Below are 23,906 nucleotides of genomic sequence, written 5' to 3' on the forward strand. Positions count from 1 at the left end.
TGGTTCAGCATGGCGTTCAGCTGTGGCTGGCATGGGTCCCATGGGAAGAGAGGTAAAGGAGACTAGGGAACTGGTAACAGTGAGGTCTTCGGGTCCTTTGGGAGGGGGTTCCTGTGGATGGTGAAGGTAGAAGATGGATGGTTTTCCTGTCTTCACAGAGATCTACTTGCTGGATCCATCTGTCAAGTTTAAGTTTGCTCAAGAATCCACTAGTGGTTACTTCTACGTTAACCAGTCCCCACGCTCCATTGATACAGCCACCATCTTTCTCTTCCTACTGCCTTCGTTCAAGCCATGTCCTTCCTAAAAAGAGCCCCATTCTCACCACCGACTGTTCTTCTACCATGTTGTCAGATTGTTTCCCAAAGCAAAGATCCAGCTGCCAGCTCCCTGATAAATAATCACAGCTGGGTGTGGCAGAGGTAGAATGCTCTGTAGTTCTTCTGGGTCCTGAAAAGTGGTTCCTAGCCAGAGTGTCACTGCCATCTGCCTTAGAACGCAGGGTCCAGATCTACTCCTGACCCTTGCATTTGACATCCATGGCTTCCACAAGAGACTCCTGAACCCTACACTTGACTGTCCCTCCAGTACCCCCCTGGTCCTTTAAGAACATGATCTCTCATGTGATACACTTGTCCCCCAGCTAGAACGGTTTCCTCTTTGCAGTTATGGAAGGCCCTAAACTCTTCAGCCTTGAATTACAATTGCTGACACGTCTGATCTGCTGTTCGCTTCCAAATTCCATGAAAGCAAGTGTCTGACCCTAGATGCCTCCGCTCTCAGCATGTGGTAGAACACCCCTCCTGGTAAACACCTACCACACATGCTCAGGAATGCACTACGATGTCAGCCACTTTGTCAGCCAATTCATGTGTGTGCGTTGGTATTACCCAGGATGAATACCATCCTGGGTATTCTTAGGCAGGCCTTTGCCATGGCTGCCTGCAGCCCATGTATTCATTTATTTTAGAGACTGCTCGAGTATTAGCCACTCCTTGCCCTCCTACGTAAAACGCATACAAATGAGAATTATGGATTAAAGTCAGGGCAGAGTGGCAAGCGGGATCAAGGGAAAGAATACAATTCAGACGTCCCCAGGCGCTTAAGCCTGCACTAAGAAGCCAACCATGACTGTTTGTCAAAATGGAAATTGATTTTTGAATCAAAGAAATGGGCAAGACATTCAAAGACAAGAGTACCCAAAAACTTGAACTCGAAAACACCAAGGAGTTGTTTTGCTTTTGCTGAATTGTCGGACCCCCAAAGTCCCATTTCCCCCAAATGCTGCAAATTCTGCTTAAGGACATCTACTATCACATAGAAATCCTGCCCTCAATAGCATGGAAAGCAATGAATCAATTACCCATCTGATTAAACTTCTCGAGTTAGATTTGTATACTACTGGACCCAATTTAGTTGGGTGGGTAATTGATTAGGAGACAACAGACTTAAACAGAAAAGAAAACTCATGTTACAGACCAATGGTCTCTAGAATTCAGGTGCTACAAATGTGGCCCTAGGGAGATGTTGGGCCTCCCAGGGGTGTCAGGCCATGGGGGTTCCTCTGCCATGCGTGCACTGCTTTCTGTTGCTGAGCATCCTTTGTTTGGGGAAACTATTTTGGAAACAGAGCAATGTTCATCTTGGACATGAACCTTCTCCTGTCTTGATCTCAGACTGAACAGTCTTTAGGACTGTGGGAAACTAAATTCCCGTTTATTCTCCTTACTCTGTTCTCAGATACTGTCCCAGCAGTGCCAAGTGGACTGTTGACTCAAGACACTTAGGGAGGCTCCTTCAGTTTACCAACTGCCTTCCTCTCAGGCGATGACGTAAGGGGGCCCCTTGGTACAGTGGCTGACCACAGAGCCATCATTGGTTGAGCGCTCACTCTGCAGTGAGCTGTGTGTAACTACTGCATTACTCACTCTCTCAACAATCCTGTTATAGAGATATAGATACAGATGAAAGAACAAGAGCTTCTTGAGTCTAAGTAAAACCTACATATCACTACATGGCTCTAAGACTGTTAGATTTGTTCCCCAGTAGCTGACTTAACACATACCATTTTCCTAATATCTTTAAAACTATGCCATGCTTGGGAGAATTATGGGTTTTGTCACCGAATTTGTCATTTAAATGCATCAACAGACTATTTAGGAAGTGCTTCGCCTATGTGGGCAAATGTCCCCAGAAGGCTTAACTAGAAAGGCTGATTGACTGATTATATCATCAATGACTGTGGAGGGGTTGGAATGTTGCAGGTCTAGCTAGGGCCTAGTTACAAATTATCTTTTTTTTTTTTTTTTAATTGTTTGTTTGTTTGAGACAGAGTTTCTGTGTGTGACCCTGGCTGTCCTGGAACTTGCTATGTAGATCATGCTGGCCTTGAACTCAGAGATCCATCCATCTCTGCTTCCTCAGTGCTGGGATTAAAGGCATGTGCTACCACCACCCAGCTATCTTGGGGTTTTTAACAGCCATCATTTCCCTGAATGAGTGACCTAACATCCTGTGGCCATCAGTGAAACCTATTATTAACTTAATAGACCTCTAGGCCTCCTCAACCCCAAAGCTAGTGTCATTGGATAGCACCTGAGGCCTGGAGAAGAGCCCCCTCCTCTTCCTAGCCTACCTGATGCCTCCCTCAATATATTTGAAATGTACCTTGATTTATGATTCTTCTGTGTCATTATTATAAAATCTCACGGAACTGTTGCCATCTTGGAACACGGAATTTAGAGAAACTCGAGTCTGTTTCCTGGGCCACGGCCACTCATATTTGGCTTCAGGGCAAACCATCTTTTTCTCTTTTCTTTGAAGTGAGAGCTGTGTCTCTTAAAATGAATTTGGCAGCTTCTGGGTTATCTTGTCCCGGCTCCAATGTTTTCTGTAACCTCCACCTTGTGGAGTTAGCTACCATATCTATCTTGTCTCCATGGGCTGGTGAAGCAAATCTTTCTTTAATTTTCACCTTAAGTAAAGACCTCTCAAGGAAGCCATGGCTGGCATCTAATCTTCTGGTTAAGTCGAGGGGATCTCTTTCCAATCCCTGCTGCTGCAAAGACCCAAGAGGCTTTGGTGAGGGAAGTGCAGGAGACCTTAGCCATGCTGAGCAATACAGCAGCTCTACTGTCTCCTGAGAGAACAGTCCCAGGATCCAGTACTCCAAGGATGATTGTGCCCTTTGAACTGGAGGTTGGTATTTGAAAACAGACTGACAACCTCATGTGTTGGTTGCTATGGTGATCAAATGAAGCGATGGCTTGTGATTTTTTGATGTCTTGACTACATCACATGAGATGATGACTCAGACAGTAAAGAGCTGTCTGTGGAAGCAGAAGGGCTGAAATTCATATTCCCAGCATCCATGTAAAACAGCACTACACTCCCATGACTCCGGGTGCTGTAGTCACGAAGACTAGAGAACCTCTAGGCCTTGTTGGCCCTTCAGCAGCCTATCTGAATAGATGCGCTTCAGATTTGGTGGGTGTGAGAGCTTTTAAGGAAGATGCCTGACACTGATCCCTCCACATGTGTACACACAGGCATATGCATGTGCACATAGAAATGCACATCATATGTACACACATATACATCGTCTGTAGATCCTACATAATAAGGAAAAAAAGTCAGTGTAATTGCAAAATGCTTTTTCTAAAAACCCCACTAAGGTAGTAAGAAACATGGTAGCTAAGGACCTGCCCTTATTTACTTACAGGTTACTGCCCTGAAAATGACCTAAGTAAGCCCAAGGGTACGGAAATTGAGCGATATTTGGGTGGGGGAGATAGTTCTGTATGAGCCTGGAGGCCCTGCCTTCAGTCCCTCCCTGGAACCCAAATGGTGCACACGCACTAGTAATAATAAATAATAAACTGAATTTATAACAGTTTTTGAGATCTTTCTTGGCTGTCACTACATCCAGCTGAGGGCACACTTGTAATAATGATACATCTATTACAGACGGTGGCAGTGCCATCAGCAATAGTTAAGCAGCCAGCTCCCTCAGCAGGCCTTTCTACATCTTTTTCTTGCACACACTTCTGCTTACTCCTAATAAGCACCCCCACCCAGCTGCTTGGCCAGCGGGCTCTAAGTGGGTTCCTCAGACCGCTCCCAGGATGATTCTGTCTGTTAACTGTCTATGATACTCTCTTCCATTGGAGGAGGGGACAGCCTATCCTCCGACAACACGGTGCTTGAGGATCTAAAATTTTGGTTTGCACATCTCCTGAGCTAAGAACACAGCCATCTATTAGCCTGGACTTTCCTAACTAAATTGCTGAGGAATCAGAGACAGTGGCAAATGGAGGGGTCTCTGGTTTGTCAGGTTTTACTCCAGTCATACCTCGGTGTGATACATGTCTACATGCTGCGGCTCTGCCTTTGTGAGGTCTCTACCCCTGTAGAGAGTGAGGTACCACTTCTTCAATAGGATTGTTTCTAAACACAATGCATACTCGTTACCCCTGGAGGTAGATCCCACCCTGTGCACATTAGACTTGGTGGTTTGTCTTCAGACCACCCTCATGTTTTCTTTCCTACCTCTCTACCTTGTCATCTGTAGAGGAAGATAGTTGATCTTCATCCATCAGTCTTGGAGTTGAGGCTGTGTAATGGTTTTTGTTTTGTTTTGTTTTTTCCCTTTTCGATCCTACAACCTCACCTTGGTCTGGTGCCAACAGCTTTGCCGACCAGTTAGACTCACTTGTTTCTCTTTCTACCTCTTTACTCCCCAGCCAGGGACCTCAGGCAAGATGGCAACTTCCCATATTGCTTTGCTCTCTTAGTCAGTATTCTACTGCTGTAAAGAGATGCCATGAGTAAGGCAGCCCTTATAAGAGAAAGTATTTAGTTTGTTTACAGTTTCGAAGAGTTTATCCAATCTCATCATAGTGGGGAATGTGGCAGCGCGCACGCAGACATGGTGCTGGAGAAGTAGCTGAGAGTTCTACATCTGGATCTTTAGGTTGCAGGAAGAGACACTGGGCTCGGTTTGGGCTCTTAAAACTTCAAAGCCCACCTACAGTAATGTACTGCTTCCAAAAAGGCCACACCTCCTAATCCTTCTCAGGTAGTGCCTTTCCATAGTGACTAAGCATTTAATATACCATCCTATGGGACCATTCTTATTCAAACCATTGCAGTGCCTTTCCTATCCTGACTTCTGTACAGACTCTATTCTCGTTACAAATTTGCTTCAGAGGGAGATTACTCCCTCTCCTACCCTCCCTGATCTGAAGCACTGCCCTTCCTGCCTTCTCGGAGCTTTAGCAAACAGACCCTTCCACTCAAATTGACATCTGAACAACTGGCTGAGTTTGCAGCCATGTATCCCATTTACTTGGTTCACCTCTTCACCCCAGGCATGAAGTTAGCATGTCATTCCAGGTCTCATCCGTGGAACCTCAACACATTGATGTAATGTGGCTAAATACTCTAGCACACAGAAAAGGGGTTGTTCACTAAATTCATTCTCCCCCCCCCCCCACCCCCGCTCCCTCCCAGAGACATTAGTCACTTTGGGAAAATGCCTATTGCTGTCAGTCTTATTTTCCAGAATGGAAATTTCCTTCCAAGCCAGAGCACCATGAGTTCTGCTGCTTAGCCTGTAATTACCATATCCTCAGGAGGATTTTCTCCTTTTGCCAGTCAGGCTTCTGTGTGACAGCGATAGGAGCCTTGTGGCATTAAAGTGAGTCACCAGGCAGGGAAATGTTTGGTCGGATCAACAGCAGTTGGGTGTCCTGTACCAACGGGGGCACCTAATCTAAGTAGCAAGCCTTAAGAAGGCAGCAGACAGTGCAAAAGATAAAATATAGACAAAGACATAAGAGGAGATGAAAATTGTGGGTTTTGATGTCTTGTGGCCCCACTGTGTGGGAGAGGCCCCACTGTGTGGAAGAGGATTGCCTTCCTTCTGGTTTTCCTCCCCCCCCCCAAGCTCATTAGTATTTTTAGTTCTTGCTTTTTTGGATGTTCTCTATCAGGCGGGTTTATTCATGGGTGCTTGATTGCTGGTAATGCTTCCCCTGTTCAGGCATCCGGGAATTTGGTCCTGAAATGTCAGGTTACAGGGACAGACAGTGCAGCTGCATCCTCAGGACATCACACACACACACACACACACACACACACACACACACACACACACACACACACCCAATCCCCACACCTGGCTTCCCAGTGTCAGAACCAACATTGCATCTTGCTTTTTTTTTTTTTTTTTTTTTTTTTTTGCCTGTTTGGGCTTATTGCAAATACCAGCCACAGCCTGCGTTTAATGTGGGACCACAAATGAATTCTGAGAATTAATCTTCAGCCAAGAAAACATGATGGAAAGTACTAGAATTTCAAATCAGGAACTGAATTGATTTCCTTCAAGGCTGCAGTTTGCTTCATTTTTCTTCTGGTGGGTTTTCCTAACACATTCAAACTGTCTACTGTGGCCTTGTAAATCCGGGACCTCTGACTGTTCAGGCTATAAACACAATTTTATTATACTTTGCTTTGGGTCTTTCACCACAGAAAACCACAACTAAACCTACTTTATTTTTTTTAAATAAGAGATTAAAATTGCACAGCAGTGGAAGATTTTACCTGGGATATGGTTTCCCCAAGGTCAGCCCATGCTCAATCTTATTTTTTCCTTAAGTAAAAGATTCTGAGAAGAACTGACTTGGGCCAAGCATTGTCCCAGTTTGAGAAACTGTCTTCTATGGAAGTAATAGCTTATAAATATCCCAGGTACAGTGACGATTAGGGACTTGTGAATCTTGTCTATGGCGAAGACTCACCTATGACCTCGTTCTGAAAACACAGCACTTATCAGAGCTTACAACAGAACTTTCATGGCGTCTGTGGTGTGTGGTCCACCACCAGTAGGAAAACAGGAAAAAAGAAAAAAATGTCTATGGTCAAGAAAGCTGGGAAACATTGACTCAAACAAAATTAAGTAATTTTTAAAAATCCCAAAGCTCATTAAAACAACAGCTTTAGGGGCTGGAGAAATAGCTTAGCAGTTAAGAACACTGACTGCACCTCTAGAGGGTCTGAGTTCAATTCCCAGCACCCACATAATGGCTCACAACCATCTGTAATGGAATCCGATGCCCTCTTCTGGTGTGTCTGAAGACAACAAGAGTGTACTCACATACATAAAATAAATAAATAAATAAATCTTAAAACAAACAAACTTTAATGTATTCAAACACACTATGAAACCCCAAACTTAACCTGTTTTAGAGGATCGCCAGAGTTTCCCAAACTCTGTTTACCAGGAAGCTATTTCCTTTTCTTCTTTCAATCTCTCCTCTTCCCCCCTTAACAGAATACTGTACATGGCTGGCACTTTACCCAACTTACCTCACGCTGGCTGGTGTCCACACCCCAGGTCAGAGATCCATGAATTTCACATCCTTTTGCAAACTCTGCTTAGGCCCTGGCTGGGGAAAATATTCTGTAACTAGACATCGTAATCCTTGGCCTAACAAATAATCTTGAAACAAGGAAGCATATTCAATTTTCTTAGCTTCCCTTGTTTGCCCTCCAAGTCTGAGGAGAACTCTGTGAGAAGTACACAGAGGCTCTCTGGGGTTCCCGCCACTCTGTCAGTCAGTTTTGTCTTCAGTCACTAACTGTGACTTGCAAATGAAGAGCTGAAAGTCTTGAGCATGGGGAGCAGGGCATTGCTCTTCAAAGTCTGAAGCAATAATGATTCTTCCTTGGTTAGATTTGGTAAAGGGATGAAGGGAAATAATTGCCCTTAGGTGTAAAATGATTATTAATGTTCTATACGTATTAATTAATGCTGGAAATTAATCCAGTGTCAGTTATTCCTTAACCAGCTAGTTCCCCAAATAGCCACCCAGAACCTTTTAATATTTCAAAGGTTAGGCCTTACCTGGGCAGACTCTCAACTGGATAAGTTAACCTGACCATCTGGCCACATGGCTGGATGTACCTTTCAGCCTCATAGTCATGTCTGTCTCCTCTCATATCTCCTGGCTAAAGGGCCTTTCTCTTCTTTCCAGAGCTCTCCTCTCTCTCTCCCACCTTGTACTTCCTGCCCAGCTAGTTGGCCATCAGATTTTTATTAAAGCCAATCAGAGAATGCCTTAGGTAGGTTTGGGAGGGCAGAGATACAACTTCACATAGTATATACATCAACACTTGGGCATTCAAAAGCAGCAGCTTGAAAGGTGAATGTGTTCTGACTACACTTATCTAGTGCTGAATGTTGTACTGATTGCTCTGTTTCCCCCCATTTAGAAATTCCTCCTGCTTCTTCTCCATCAACCCAGCTCTTTCTAGTTCCCTCAAGCCTGGCTTAGGTCTTGCCAGCTCCAGGAAGTCTTCCTTGACTAGAAGTTTCCAACAGTATACCCCCTGACTATATTGCACGGCACACCGTAGCTTGCCTTTTAACAATACAGAGCAGAAAGGGTTCTTCTGTGAGAGTTGGCCCAGGGCTTATCACCCATGGGCCAACCTTATGTTCTTCACATTGGAAAATAAGATTAGCATAAAAAATCTTGGCCAGGTGTCATGGTGCATGCCTGTAGTTCTTGTATTCTGGAAGGTGAGCTGGAGGGGACTGAGAACTTTGAGGCTTGGGTTATATTATGGACTTAAACAACAATAACAACAACAAGAAGAAGACAAGCAAGCAAACCCAAAGAAAAGAAAATGGGGCTTGAGAAGATGGTTCGTTCATTTGATGAAGTTCCTACTTGAAAGATGTGAGGACCCAAGTTTGAATCCCCAGCACAGTGTAAAAGTGGGTAAGGGGCACACACCCAGTGCTGGACCAGTGCTAGGATAGGGACGTTTGGAGACTGTCGAGCTACTCAGCAAGTTCCAGGTTCACTGAGAGACCTTTCTCCAAACATCAGATGAAGAGCAACTAGGGAGGTTACCTAAGGTTAACCTGTGGCCTCCATATACACAACCATGTGCATACACACCCATGTGCACACATCAGCACACACATGCATATATACACACACAAAGAGAGAAAATCATGACCTTGTGGCTCTGAAACCCTTATTTTTGTCTTTATTTTGTTCTTTTGTGACAGGGTCTCATGTAATCCAGACTGACCCAGAAGTGAATAGCTTTGGAAAATTGACCTTGAACTTCCATTCCTCTTGCTTACCTCCCAAGTGCTGGGATGACAGGCATTCATGGCCTTGGCCAGGGTCGTTTTCCTGTTATTTGTTTTCTCCCCGGGTATATAAGCAAACATGTTTTCACAGTTTTCTATTTCTCCAGTCCTCCCATCTTTCCAATTAAATTTATTATAGATGCTTGTGGATAAATATCGTAATTGTCCAAGCATTAGTTTATTCCATCTACTTCTGGTGCAGCATAATAAATGTTTGCTGAGTAAATGGAATGAGATGATGCCCTGTTATCTAGCAGACAGAGCCTTTGCAGCTGTCTGTCAATATCATAACAATTCCCTCTCAGACTTGTGTGTTGTCCCCACGAGAACAAGATGTGGAGGGGTGTTTATGAATTAAGACTGTGTTATCAAGGTCTTCTTGCCCTTCCTCTAAAAAGCCTTCCTGTGTGTCTGGAGGTGGCATCGGGCCGTTCAGCATTCCTCCCAGGCACGCTCAGCTTCTTTCCTGTTCATGCCGTGGTGTACAGTTCCACCCACTCCAGTCTTACTGAGAAGACTAGCTCATCGTCTTCCCGAGTGTTGTGCCTACCCTGTCTTATTTTGATCGTCATAGGAACAGATTCATGTGTTACAGCCTTCCTCATCTGATTCTCTCTCTTTGATATTCGTGCGTTTTCTCTTACCCACTCTGTGATCTAAAGCAAGACCCTCTTCAATAGGAGAGATGATCTTGTCACTTGTTAGAAGCTTTCCTTCTGTTATGACAGATAGATATTTTACTTTCAAATGCTTCCCAGTTCCACTAGGGACATGCTTTCTAAGGATATGCTTTTAAAGACCCAAAAGACTGTCTGCAGGCCTCTTCTGATGGCCTCCCCTGAATACCTGTCCCAAGGAGGAAGGTTAGAGGCATACTCTGCTCGTTGCCCACTTAATGTGTCGTGAAGTTTTTCATGGTGTCACCTGCATTTGGCTTTGCACCTGAGTCTGTGAGTTGAAGCCTTGGTAACAGTTACCTGGCAAGGAAAGCGTCCCTATTTTATCATTTCTTTTCTTCCTCTTAAAAACACACACAAACAAAATTGTATTTGTGGGTGGTATGTGTATGTGTGTGTGTGTGTGTGTGTGTGCATGCGTGTGTGTGTGTGTGTGTGTGTGTGTGTGTGTGTGTGTGTGTTTATGTGCATGTGAAGGGCTGGCTGAGGCCAGAAGAAAATGTTGGATCCCCTGGAGCTGAAGTTCTAGGCAGTGGTGAGCCCCTGAATGTGGGTGCTGGAATCAGAACTTGGGCCCTCTGTAAGAACAGTAATTGCTGAGCCCTTGGGTGGATACTGGACTCACCCCATTCTCTTAGGATTCAGGTCTATCTGTCTTCATCCACCCTCAAGGGACACATGGCTATCTTATTTCAGCGGTTTTTATGGTCCACACTGAAGTCAGAGGGAAGAACATCCCCAGGATTACCAATCAGATAGCCCTTTAGAGTTTTTTTTTTTTTTTTTTTCTTTTTTTGGCAAATAGTGATTCAGATGTGTTTTCCTTTGACAATAGTCACACAGACACATGAATATACATGGAATCCAGGAAAGATAGCTCATGGGAAGACAATAGCAGTCTTTTGTGAGCCTGTGTGCCTGATTTTGTATTGTTGCTAGGAAAAATTATAGTCTATACAAATCAGCCTGGACCTACAAAGGTCAAATGATTGATTTCTCCCCATGGCAAGGTGGGGTTGGTATTTATTATAGTCGTGTGGGCATCAGTCTGGAGATATCCAAGGAGCTTTTCTAGCTGCAAGATCTGGTTCTAGGAGCCCCCAAGGCATCACCAATGGATTAAGGGGGGAACAGGAACGTTACTGAATATCCTTCAGGACTAGAAGGTGAGGGAAAGTGTTTTGAAGTGAAAATTGCAAAGCTAAAAGCTCTCTGTGAATCTGACCACTGGGGATTGCTGTGAAGAATTGGGCTTAAATGCTCTGTCAAAGGTGTTCAGAGGCTGCTAAACTTCCTATTGCTTGCCAAGGCTTTGGATTGCTGCTAGCACGCTACTGTGGGACAAACCACAGCTGTCGATGACTTGGAGTAAGTAGAAGGTCATCCTGTGCTTATCTGGCGTCTCCTGCGTTAGCTCGAGACTGAACGAGGTTGTGGCTTCTTCCTCTGGCTCAGGTTAGAAAGGCAGCGGGCGATCCGAGTGGTTTCATCAGATCCCATTTCACTAGAGATTTCCGTGGGTCAGAGGATGCAGCAGCATGCATCGAGTCCTTGTTTTCTTTAGATGGGTCATTGAGTCCAAATGAGAAAGCCGCTCCACTGATGCGGCTCTACCCAATCTACTGCAGAGGGGTTCACAAAGAACCCGACTTCTACCATCTTGAGTGGACCTTCTGTTCCTACTTTGCATAGTTCCATCACAGTTCACTGGGATTATAGTCCAGTCACTCTCAGTTCTGAGGCCTTTCTGTTCTCTCAGAACACATTAGAAGCCAGTGGCCGTGTTTCTCTGTTGCTTGCAGGTTCGTTTCTTTCTTTGCAAGCTTCTAAACGCATCCCTAGCCCTCCCGCCAAGTAAGAACATCTACAAAAGAGTAGGCCTGATATGCCTTGATTCTATAGGCTCCTTAGATAAACTTCTTTCTCTTAAAAATGTTTTCCTGAGCAGTCTACTTTTCCAGTGTGTTCAAGTATTTCACAGTAAATTGAGGGTAAAAAATTAATTTTTAATATTTACTTACAACAGTCTAAAGTAGATTTCTGATGTTTTAACTGATTCAACTCATTGAATTTTTTTACTTTCTGGTACATATTTCAAAGGGAAGAGCTGAGTAGGACTGATGATCAACTTTATCACCAAGCCTTCCTGGCTCCTCTTGCCTATAATCCTAGGGGTAGAGATTGTCTAATGTCACACTTTAGAATTATCTGTTGTTTTTTCGAACAGGTGTCTTATTAAAGATTTTGAAAAGCGGCCTTCGGTCACCCATCTCTTGGAGCACCCATTCATTAAAGGAACTCAAGGCAAGGCTTTACTTCTGCAAAAACAGCTGGCCAAGGTGCTCCAGGACCAGAGGCGTCGAAACCCTGTTGCTAAAATCAGGTATGACTCTCTGTGTCACTCTGATTTCTTCCTCTGGGTATTTATAAAGAGGGTGATGTGGCTGTGCTTGGGTTTGGCCCACATTTTAATTGGTAACAAGCACATCCTTGCGTTTTTCAGGGTTCCATTTGTGTAACTTTAATCAAGCTTGTCCCATTGGTGAATAGGCACGATTCAGAAGCAAACTGCCTGTTTGGGTTCCTGTGAGCGATTTCTCCCAAATGACCGACACCCACTGTCCCCATGCTCAGTGGTTAGTGACTGCAAAGCTTTACTGTGGTGGCCCATACCTTTGATCCCAGCACGAAGGAGGCAGGTAGATCTCTGTGAGTGCTAGGCTAGCCTGGTCTACAGGACAGCCAGGGAGAAACCCTGTCCCAAAACCCAAAATAAAATAAAATAAATAAAATGTAGCCAAACAGTCATGGCTGAGATTCTGTGAAAAGTCATTAACTGGCCAGTGCAGACTGGAGAGCTAACATGGACCCTACCAACTGGCCGTGGGAAGTGTGTGTTAAATGCCAGAGAGTGTTTCTTTGATGGGCTATGAGCCCGTTCTCTACAGAATTTGTAGATTTACCTTAGTTTTATGTTTTATGTCCTTTGTCTATGCTAAAGCAGCCAGGCCACCTTCTACATGGCTCTGTCCTTCTCCCCCAGCTTTTAAAGGGCATATAGTTTTGAAAAGATGTTTATTTTTAGGGCGTGGGAACAAGTCTTTTAAAACTCTATTCTGTGTGAATCTCAAAGGAACAGATCTTTGATTTCTGTCCAGAGGGTGGCAGAATTTCTCTTTAAGGAAAAAGGAATTTAGTTGCAAACGAAGCTCCCCTACTCAGCAATTACTTGGCTCTTGTAATTCTGGGCAGAATTCAGATAAGTACCGGCCCAGTGTTATCAGAAGAACGCTCGGAATAGGGGAGGTGAAGAAAATAACACAGGGTAAGTCAGTTCCGGAGATATCCCTGTGGTGTGCAGAAACCTGTTTACACACCAGAAAGCCAAAGCCAGGCTTGCCAGAGATGGAATTTCAAGGTGACTGTGCTGTGCTGATTTTCTCTGTTGTCACAGGTTTCTGCTTAGGATGATGCAAAGCAAACATTTTCCTATTGGTTCTTTCTGCTATGGCTATTTCTGTGTCTGTGTCTAGCCAACAAGGCAGAAAGACCCATTCTTGTGACTTGGCGCCTTTGGAAGTAGTAGGAACTTGTGCTTGAGACCAGGGAAACCAAAAGCCTACTTTCCTTTAGTTTTTTTTTTTTTTTTTAACAACAGCCTGTTCCACACATTCACACATACTACCAAAAAGAGGACAAGGTACAAACACCCAGAAACCCAAGCATTTAAGTCAGAACCACTTCTTTCTCTGTTAGGTCAGAGAGCTCTTATCCAATGGCTTCTAAGACAGTTCTCAGACTTACCAACCTTCATACTTCTGCCCATTTCTTTTTCTTTTTGCTTGTGTGGTTCTACACTGTCATTTTAACCCTCCATTCCCCCTTAGACAGCCATGACTCTGTGCTCACACGAGCCCCTGCTCTAATCACTCTTTGCCAACTCTTTTGATGTTCGATGCCTGGTAGGAGGCAAAGGCTTCTCAACAGGGTCTTTGTGATCTCCAGTTCCATTCTGTACTTTGTGTTCCTTTGAACAGTCATTACAAAAATTACAACCTCACAACTATGCATCAAAAACGTTGAACAGCCCCTTCCTTGGGAGGTCAGAAATAAATTCCAAAGGGAACACAGTGTAATCGACACTTTCTCTTAGCAGCTAGCAAGGCATCAGCTATATAGATGTTTTCTGAAGCCATCAGGAAAAGCTCTCATGAGCAGCTGGCTAGCCAATCTGTCTAAAGCTGTGCGTTTCCAGTGAAGATGGGGACTAATACAGGTGAGAGCGCAGACGGATGGCAACATAGCCCCTCATTTCTTCCCATCGATGCTCACACACCAGGCAGGGCAAGCCAATGATTAAAACCATAGGCTCTGCCAGATTTGGGCTGTAGCTCAGCCACTTGCTGAGGAAGTTATTTACCTTTTTGTTCTTCCAAACTTTCTTCTATAAGATGGGGATTATTTTGATTGTGGATTGAATCTATACATAAAAGATCAGGATGGCTCTGCCTACAGTGTTAGCCTTCAATAAATGTTGGTCATAGAAAATATCTGTGCATAGTCTGTTTAGAGTCCTTCATGTCTTTGGAACACCATAGTCTTAGGATTTTTTTGCTCTGTTGAAACACTATAACCCAAACCAACTTGGGGTAGAATGGGTTTCTTTCACTAACTCATCATTAGCACTGTTCATTACCAAAGGCACACAGGGCAGGAACTCATACAGGGCAGCATCCTGAAGGCAGGAGCTGATGCAGAGGCCATGGAGGGATGCTGCTTACTAGTTTGTTCCTCATGGCTTGCTCAGCTTGCTTCCTCATAGTACCTCAAATCACCAGTTCAGAGGTCACACCACTCCCAGTGGGCTGGCTCCTCCCACATCGATCACTACTTAAGAAAATGCCCGAGCTGGAGAGATGGCTTGGTGACTAAGAGTACCGACTGCTCTTCCAGAGGTCCTGAGTTCAAATCCCAACAACCGCATAGTGGCTCACAACCATCTGCAATGAGATCTGATGGCCTCTTCTGGTGTGTTTGAAGACAGCTACAGTGTGCTTATATAATAAATAAATAAACAAATAAGCAAATAAATAAATAAATAAATACAGAATGAAGAATTCAAATATTTAAAAAAAATGCCCTCTAGGCTTGCCTGAAGTCCAATTCTGTGGAGCATTCTTTCAGCTGAGGTTCCCTCTTCTCAGATGACTCTGGCTTATGTCCAGTTGACACAAAACTAGCCAGCATAACTACCTTTTTTTTTTTTTTTTTTTTTTTTTTGCCCTTCATCTGTGAAAAATCCATCTCCTTAATTATCAGAGAAGATCATGAAAATAAACAATACGGAGGCACCAAAGGTTAAAAGTATTGATTTTTATCTCTTTCTCAAAATCAAATGTATTCATTTATTCTCTGTAGAAACACTTACTTATGCGTGTAGGTGTCAAGCCCTACACTGAGCAACTGCAAAGGCAAACCAGATCTGGTTCTTGATAAAATGCTAATCGTCTTTGTACCTCATAAACAAGAATCAGACAAGACAGGGGTTCTCAATCTGTGGCTTGTGACCCGTTTGACAACTTGCTATTTCCAAAAATTATTTCCATTATGATTCATAACAATAGCAAAGTTATGAAATAGCAATGAACTACTTTATGGTTGGGAGTCACAGCAGCACGAGTATTAGAGGGTCACAGCATTAGGAAGATTGAGAAGTCCTGAGATAAGAGCAGAAGTCCCAAGGTAAGGCTGTGGTTGGCCTGGCTCTGCCCCAGGGTAAAGGCATCCCAGATGGTCTTGGGATGCCTAGGGAAGACATTAAAAGGAAAAGACACCGGGAAGTGGTTCAGTTAGGATTTAAAACTGGATGAGCCCATGGTTTCACATTTTCCAGCCTGCCATATAACTATCATTGCAAGAAAATGAGTGAATATTTATCATCTCAGCTCCGGTATTCTTGTGTCTTCTGTCTTGTTTGGAAAATCATAACTGGTAGGGTGATGGACTTTGAGCATGATTCTGAAGATCAAACAGTAGATGGAAAGGAAGTTATTGAGAGGGGGGCAAAGAGAGAACACTGGAAGGGAGCCGGGGCTGGAGAGAGTGTGGGAAGACAGGTGAGTTAGCAGGCAGCCTTGGAGCTTTGTGGGCTGGGAGGAAGAGAGGAAGAAAGTAAGGTAAGATCAGGTCCTTGGGCCTAAAGACATCAGAGTTGTGTCTTAGGCAAAAAGGAGCCACTGAAGAGTTCCAGGAAGATATGCGTTCTAGAATGTTCTGGTGGTAGAGTGGAGAATAAAATGGGGTGAGGCAAGACTAGAGACAGAGATTGACCCATCTCAATTAGGTGTCTCCATCGGACTATGAAGACTGAGTCTAATGCTAAATCTACATGGATATAGATCTGGGTGTATGTACATAGGATTTCATCAATCCTTTCCATAAAGCTGCTTCATGCAGAAGAGCTACAGTTTAAACCCACAAGAGCTAAGATGGGCCTCACAATTCAAGCCTTCCTCCATGCATGGGACACTTTCTGCTGCATTGTGACTAATCCTCCATGATGCCCAGCCTTGCTTCTATATTCTTGACTGTCCAACCATAACTGAGATGGCCACGTATCCAGTGTTGCAACCCAGAACCACATTCCACCTCTCCACTGTGAGGGGACTGGGGAGGGATTGTGGATCCTCCTGTTCCCTTCTGTCTTCCATTGCTTTCCTTAACTGATATCCCCATTGTGATGGTCACAAGTCTCCTAAATCTTTACCTGTTTTTCTTTACTCCTTGCCTTGTTACCTGTTACCAATCAATGACTTTCCTTCCCATCCTTTCTCATCTTCCATCAATCACTTTGTTAATGATTTTATTCTTACTTTGGGGTTCCTCAACTAGCTACCCCTATAAAAACCTTCACCCTATTGCACTGAAGTTGCCCATAAACAAGAGCAGTGGTAACAAATACAAACATTAGAAGATGCTGAAGTCAGGCTATTGTCAGGACTTAGTGATAAGTTGGTTGTCTAGGGAAAGAAAAAATTAAGCTACCAGCCCTGATTCACACAGAAATCAAAGAGAAATTACCAGAGACTAAGAGATAGCAGTCAATGTTCCATTCTATTTTCCTATCATAGCAAATGTACTGCCAAGTACATACAGGTGTCATTCACAGCTTCCAGCTTCCTGCCCTAAGTTGTGTCTTCAATGGTCCAAATGGTCCTAGGCTCGCTGTCAGAGCCCTAAGAGGCTTCATTCAGCAGCAGACGGAAACAGATGCAGAAACTCGAAGCCAAACGTCAGGAAGAGCTCAGGGAGTCTTGTGCAGGAGTCGGAGATAGTCTTGAGCGAGCCACAGGGGTCAAGGACATCCTACAGAGTCAACTAACCTGGAGCATGGGAGCTTACAGAGACTGAACCACCAACCAAAGAGCATGCAGGGGCTGGACCTAGGCTGCCTACACATTCATAGCAGATGTGTAGCTTGGTCTTCATGTGGATCCCCTAACAATAGGAGTTGAGGCTATCTTGAACTTTGGTGCCTGCCACTGAATCCCTTTCTCCTAGCTGGGCTGCCTAGCTGGGCTGCAATGAGATAGGATGCACTCAGTACTACTGAGACTGGATGTCCCAGGGTGGAGGGGTACCCAGGTAGACTTCTCTTTCTGAGGAGAAGGGGAGGGGGTGATAGAGAGAAGGATTTGTAAGGGTGGGACTGGGAGGAAAAGAAGGAGATTGAGCCACAATCGGGATATAAAGTGAATAAATAAACAAATAAATAACTTTTTAAAAAGATGGGGAAGGCTTGAAAAGATGAAGGGGAGGGTTATGTGTAGAGGAGACATTAAAGATAGAAGAGAGAAGATAGAGGAGCAAAAAAAATGGACCAAGGGTCTAAGAGATGGTTGGTTGGTCTTAAGATGAACCTCAACGCTAGAAACACACACACAGGCAAGATGAGAATGTTCTGAAAACCTGGAGGGAAAAGGAGGTACTGTGAGAAAACTCATGCTGAATGGCCGTTAGCTTTTCAAAAACTACAAAGGTATCAGGGTGGGCAGTGGTGCTCTGCATCAGGGCGATGCTGAGCCTTTGGAAGGGTTGCTATGGAGAATGTGACAAAGTCAGGCAAATACAGCTATGGCTTTTCAGAAGTGCAGACCTGGATGCAGGGTGACTGACTGACCCTCCAATGCTGTGAAGTGTTTAAGAGAGACATGGAGAACCCCCAGGACATCAGAATAGCAAGTGGGCTGCTCTCCACCATTGCCTTGTCTCTAGTTACTCTTGAGCACAAGGTGTAGGGCAAGGAAAGCAGATTTAGAGGCCTGACAGTGGCTTAGTAACTCGGAGGCTGGGTCTAGTCAGGAGCTGGTTATTGGCATGAAGAAGAAGCACAGGCTCAGCAGAGTATGGAGAACAAAGGGAGGGAGGGACTGAGCTCTGGGGAGCTTTAGAGAGGAACTTAGAAAAAGGACAGAGCTGTGCTCATGGAAAACTTCAGTGCGATAGAAATTCAGTTTCTCTTAATGTATTGGCAAGTTGAGGAGCCCTCAGGTAAGAGTAGGAAGAGGTAACAGAAGGAAGAGAAAGCAAAAGGGCCAGGTGCTGGGGAGGAGGAGGAGGAGGAGAAGGAGGAGGAGGAGGAAGAGGAGGAGGAAGAGGAGGAGGAAGAGGAGGAGGAAGAGGAGGAGGAGGAGGAGGTAGGGGAGAATGGTAAGGGAGAGCAGAGGTAGGGGAGGCAGAACCGAGCAGGAGCTACCCTCCCTGCCACTGAAATCAAGTGGTGTTAAGTTTAGCATCAGGCTGACACAGCTATGTTCACTGGCAGCAGCCTCCTCTCCTAGTTAACTCTGTAGTCCTCACAGCTATGGGGAAATGGCAGGCACCCTACCAAGAAGCTGCCTAGGAACCTATAATCCTCTCTTCCCAATCCCAGAGATCCTAAACAGCCAGGGTTAAAAGATAACACATTCTGTATGATGGACACTCATTAACTAAAGGACCAAACTCATGTCCCCCTCCCCTACTTCTTAGGTATGACTATGAGCAGGTAGTAAGAGGTACCCATCAGTTACATGATATGGGACCTTCTCTGAGACCTATACAAAGAGACTCCACTTTACACTGTGGGTCTGAATTTTTCTCATGCTGTCTGCATGCAGTGTTACCAACTCTAATAAACCTCTTACTCCAAAAGGGCAGTCTACCTCAGTATCCCTCTTATAAGAGCAACAATCCCAAAAATCCTTAGCAGGCAGAGGGTAGTGCTATGTCAAGATTTAATGGGGAGATGGCCATCTTGGCTATGATAAACAGATAGGACTAGCATTTAAATGTGTAGGCATCAGGGGGCGTGGTTGCAGTGGGATACAGTGCAGAGGAAGGCACACCCTGTCTGGAGAAGGGCTTGAGATTCGAAGTCCATCTTAGCTCTCACGGGTATAGCTCTTCTGAATGCAGCAGCTGTATGGAAAAGCAGAGCTTGAGGCAACATTTCTTTCTCTTTTATATCCAGATCTCTATCCACTTAGCTTTAGGATTCTACCTGTGAAGTCCAATGGAGGATCTGTAGGCAGAAGGAACACTGTATTACTGAGATTTGGTCAGTATCATTCCATGATGTTGATGTTCATGTATACATACATAGCACCTCAAGGGAACTTAAATTTTCCTGATAACTTATGGTTTTGCCATGGCATATGTCTTAGGCACAACAGTTAAGAATCTAAGAGGTACACAATCTTAAAGGAAGTAAGAATTGTTTAGCATTTGCAGATAACAGTTTAAGGCTACAGTGTTTCTTAACTTGTCAGAGAAGCTTTTAAACAATTTAATTTTTTTTTTTTTTGATAACACCAGCCCCTATTTCCCTGATCTTCAAAATGTCTTCTTTCCCAAACCCTTTTTGCAAATCCAGGAATTTGTTGCTATTACCCGGTATGTGGCCTAGCTGTTAAAAATTGGAGCTGTAGACTTGAAACTACCATTTTATCACCCCACAAGAATCATTAGGAGAGAGAATCACGGTCTGGAATGTGATGGAGGCAGGGAAGGCCCTGGGTGGCTGCACTGTGACCATGAACTCAGCTGTGAGTCTCAGGAAAATGACAAGTTCTAGTGTGTCCTGCCCCTGCAGGTAGCTAGGGCCTGCTGAGATGACAAATGTTAGACGATCAAAAGCCAAAGGTCTACTCTAAGTATTATTTGCTAGGAGAATTTAGTAACAATTTTCACACACACACCCCCACTTGTTATGCTTAATGGCTTTTGGATTCTGCCCTTGTGATTTGCCCGAGGCTGATTAGAACAATGACTTCAGTTGCACTGAGTCCTTTTCAGCCTGCAGTGGTGACCTTTAAAAACAGATTTCTCACTGCTCACCTGCCAGGCTTTCCCTAGGCAGCCTTGCTCTCTCCTCTGCCCTTCTACTTGCAAACTTGTGTGTGCACAAATACACTCGATATCCTATATGCCCACAGGCTCCTGGGGCCTCTGTAAATAAAGACCTTCTGAATGATCATACAAAGTGCTAAGGATATTGCCCACATCGGAAGTTAAATGTCTTCCTATATCCCTAACAGAGATGGAATAAATCTATACCTTGATATAATTAGTATCACTCCCCTCATGCCCCATCCCCCACATCCCCACACCCCACACCCTGATGCCCTCACAACCTGCACATTGTGCCTCACTGTGTGAACAAAGCAATATTTAATTTTCTGCTTTTGTCCCAGACTCCTGTTGTTGTCTGGAGAAGGTAGGAATAGTATCAATTGTTGCTTAATATGATTGATAATACCATGACAATTTGTTGGCCCAAACTGCATAAGTCAAAAATAGGCAGTTACTATAATGATTTCTGCTCAGTTTTCTAGTTTTCAAGTTTGTATGTTTGAGAACTTTAACCTTACATTATATAGGTCCACATCTCATTCAGGGAGCCATGGGCTTCAAACTCAACTGGTATCTACTCCATGTTTGACTCACAAGAGGCAATAGAATCCCATAAAGTAATCTGTGATGGTTTGTCTCCTGCTGGTTCCCTCACTCTATAAAGTCAAATGAAACCATTCCTTGTCTTTGACCTCGAATCAGAGGATAAGCTGAAACAAAAGTTATCTGGATGTAGTATTTGATAGCATAGACTGGTGCTGTAACTCTAGCCTCACTTTTGAGCAATGTTTACCTTACTGTTTGGAGCCACTGGTTAGGGTCAAAGGGAATGGGCTCTTTCTCTTTGGACCACCACCTTTGAGCCTGGTCCTCTTCCTCATTTCCTTTCTTCCTTATTCTGGCACCTGCATTCCCTCTATCCCTAACAAATACCACCACCTCCTTTAAGCATGGCATCTGATAGACAACTTTCCATTTGCATCTTGGGAGGGAAGGATAGATTATATTCTGGGAATGGAGGAACAGGGGCAGAAATAATCTTCATGACGGGCCTTCCAGAGGGCAGCTGTCTAAAGACTGCTGCACAGAGAGTATCTCTCAGTGATGAATGGTGTGTGAATATGTATCAGGTAAGGAAGTTGCATTCTTGGGTCATGATTTAGAGCGCTTACATGAGGGTAAAATCATATCCAACCCCAATGTGTGGGACTCCTGAACCTGTTTGTACCCCGTGACCTGGAGTCTCTGCTTGAAGACAGGAAGCTAGTGGGTTAAGGATGCACTTTGAAGGGAAATCACACACAAGACTAGCCTGTCACCGAGATGGGGCTACCCCAAAATTGCTTCACTGTAACATGGGCATAGAGAGTAAACTCTAGTCTGAACCACTTTGATGTTTTCAAAGTTCTCTTCCCACCCATGACCTGGGCCAAAGACAGTCTTGAAAAAGCCTGCCACTGGCTCCACGCATGCCCACATTTCTACCTTAACATAAACATCATCTCTGGTTCCTGAAACCTAAAGTCACGTGACTTGGCATCCTCTACTGCATCCAACCCAGACCCAGACCACCCAGCTTTTCCTCGTAGCTTCAAACCTCAAACTCTATCTGCCTCATGAACACAAGCAGGAAATACAGAAAAGGCAATTTAGACTTTGTTGTACTTTGCCCCAGAACATTCCTCTTAGAAGACACTTGAGTTACAGCCATCGCTCTATGCAACAGCACCTCAGAGCACGCTGTGCATGAGATTAAGTGCTCATTTGGAACATAGAGTATTTCTGGACATTTATATGTCCACCAAGTATGTTAAAAGTAGGAGTAGACAGCATGCTTTGTATAAGAACAAAACAAATTTATATCTTACCATATACCTTTATTAAATAAAATGTCTTTTACTGTCACCTATATGTATCTATTTATCCAAGCTTTGGCATACTCAACCCTCCTGGGGACCCTGCAAGTGTCACGGCTGGCAGGAAGATGAGCCACACCAGGTAAAGAATGAAACTCTAGTCGGCACCACTTAGCAAGCGCTGGCAAACTTTCAGAGTTCGGTTTATTTCTCATGGTTCATTTCTCTGACACATTTAAGCCCAGAAAAATCTTTGGAAAGAGGTTTCCAAATGACACTCGTCACAACGAAACCCGAGGCATAGCTACGTGGAAACTCCCGTGCAATGTAGCAAAGCATCTGAGACCCGTGCAACAAGAATCAGTTCTACGGACTGACCATCAGAGCTCAGGGTGAGGGCCTGAGGGAGGGGATTTGGAATGAACATAAGGATAGACTCTATTTGTGGAGGATGCAAAGTACATGGGACTCTTTCATAAGGATGGCCTATAATTACCAAGAACCTAAGACTAGGATAAGGGCGTAGACAATGCTCAGGATATTTGGGGGATTCAGGAAGGCTGACTTCTTAGAACAGCATAAAGATGGTAGGTTGCTAGACAACATCCAGTCCAGCCTTCTGGGTGGCCAGGTATCAGTCATCATCCTCCTCTGAACAAAACAGACCCAGCTGTGCCTCTGCTCAACCCAACTTTTATGTTTGTTTGATGTTCTGTTTTTCAAGTTTCTCTGTGTAGCCCTGGCTGTCCTGAATCTCACTCTGCAGACCAGGCTGGCCTCGAACTCAGAGGTCTGTCTGCCTCCTCCTTACAAGTGGCTGGGACCACTACTGCCCAGCCAAACGCAAGTATTTTTAAGTTGAAGATCTGCAATTTTTATATTTAAACAAAGGATTACTTGGGAAAATTGTTAACAGATGCTGTTCTTTAATTGAGACACTAGGTGGAGCATGAGAGTTTCAGATAATCTAAATTTGCAGTTCCCGGCAAGAGAACCAACTACTTGACTCAAGAAGACAGAAAAATAAAATTAAACCCAAGTTTTTAACTCTCCAAACCCTCCAGGAGGAAAATGAAGCAGGCATCCTTTTCAGAAGAACACTAAATGGAGAGAGCAAATGCAGCTATTGAGGTGTGTGTGTGTGTGTGTGTGTGTGTGTAAACTAGTGAACTGGTCTTTATGTGAATGAAAATATCTTAATCAACACCAGCTTCTAAATTGGTCAACCACAATCTTTAGTAAGTACCATCTCTAAGGATTAGATTGCCCATCAGCAGGAGAAGACGTCACACCGTGCTAATAATGGTGATTCCGAGCTCTTTTCCAATTCATTTTGTTTAAATCCTTGTGGGAAGATTTTGATGAGATTCAAACTCATTGGCATGGTTCTTGGAGTTTAGGTGCATGAGACAGACAGACATAAATACTGCCATAACTACAGACAATCTGCTGGTGGGCTTAGGAAATACCACCTAGGATCCTGGTGGTGCCAAACTGTGCCCACACACACTGAAAATCAACTTTCTGCCAACATCTACTCATTTCTGAGGCTGAAGCTGAGGTTTGCCAGTGCTTTTATCTTGAACTGTCTGCAAAAACATCATCTAGAGGGAAGGACATATAGCATCCAGTGAGTGTCCACCTAGTGTCTGCCCACCTCATGCAGTCCTGGAAATCACCCCCAGGACGCACACTTGCTGGGATCTCAGATTCTAGTTTCTTTCCCCATCTGCCTGTGAGCATTCACTTCCCAAACTCCTGAGACAGCAGCTCAGGTATTTCACCCCGAGTGGAGACACATGCACGGAATGT

General features: G+C 44.3%; 1 protein-coding gene across 1 annotated transcript in view; it reads left to right on the top strand.

The window, feature by feature from the left end:
* Positions 1 to 23,906, top strand: part of MYO3B (myosin IIIB) — a gene marked incomplete at both ends in the record, with an annotated part of 373,275 nt that overhangs the window by 156,115 nt on the left and 193,254 nt on the right. Inside the window, one exon of the mRNA XM_080927936.1 lies at positions 12,074 to 12,229. Coding sequence (XP_080784062.1) covers positions 12,074 to 12,229 — 156 coding nt within the window. The remainder of the gene's footprint in view (positions 1 to 12,073; positions 12,230 to 23,906) is intronic.

The sequence above is a fragment of the Micromys minutus genome (assembly GCF_963924665.1).
Source record: "Micromys minutus genome assembly, chromosome: 13".
In the NCBI taxonomy this organism is placed as follows: domain Eukaryota; kingdom Metazoa; phylum Chordata; class Mammalia; order Rodentia; family Muridae; genus Micromys; species Micromys minutus.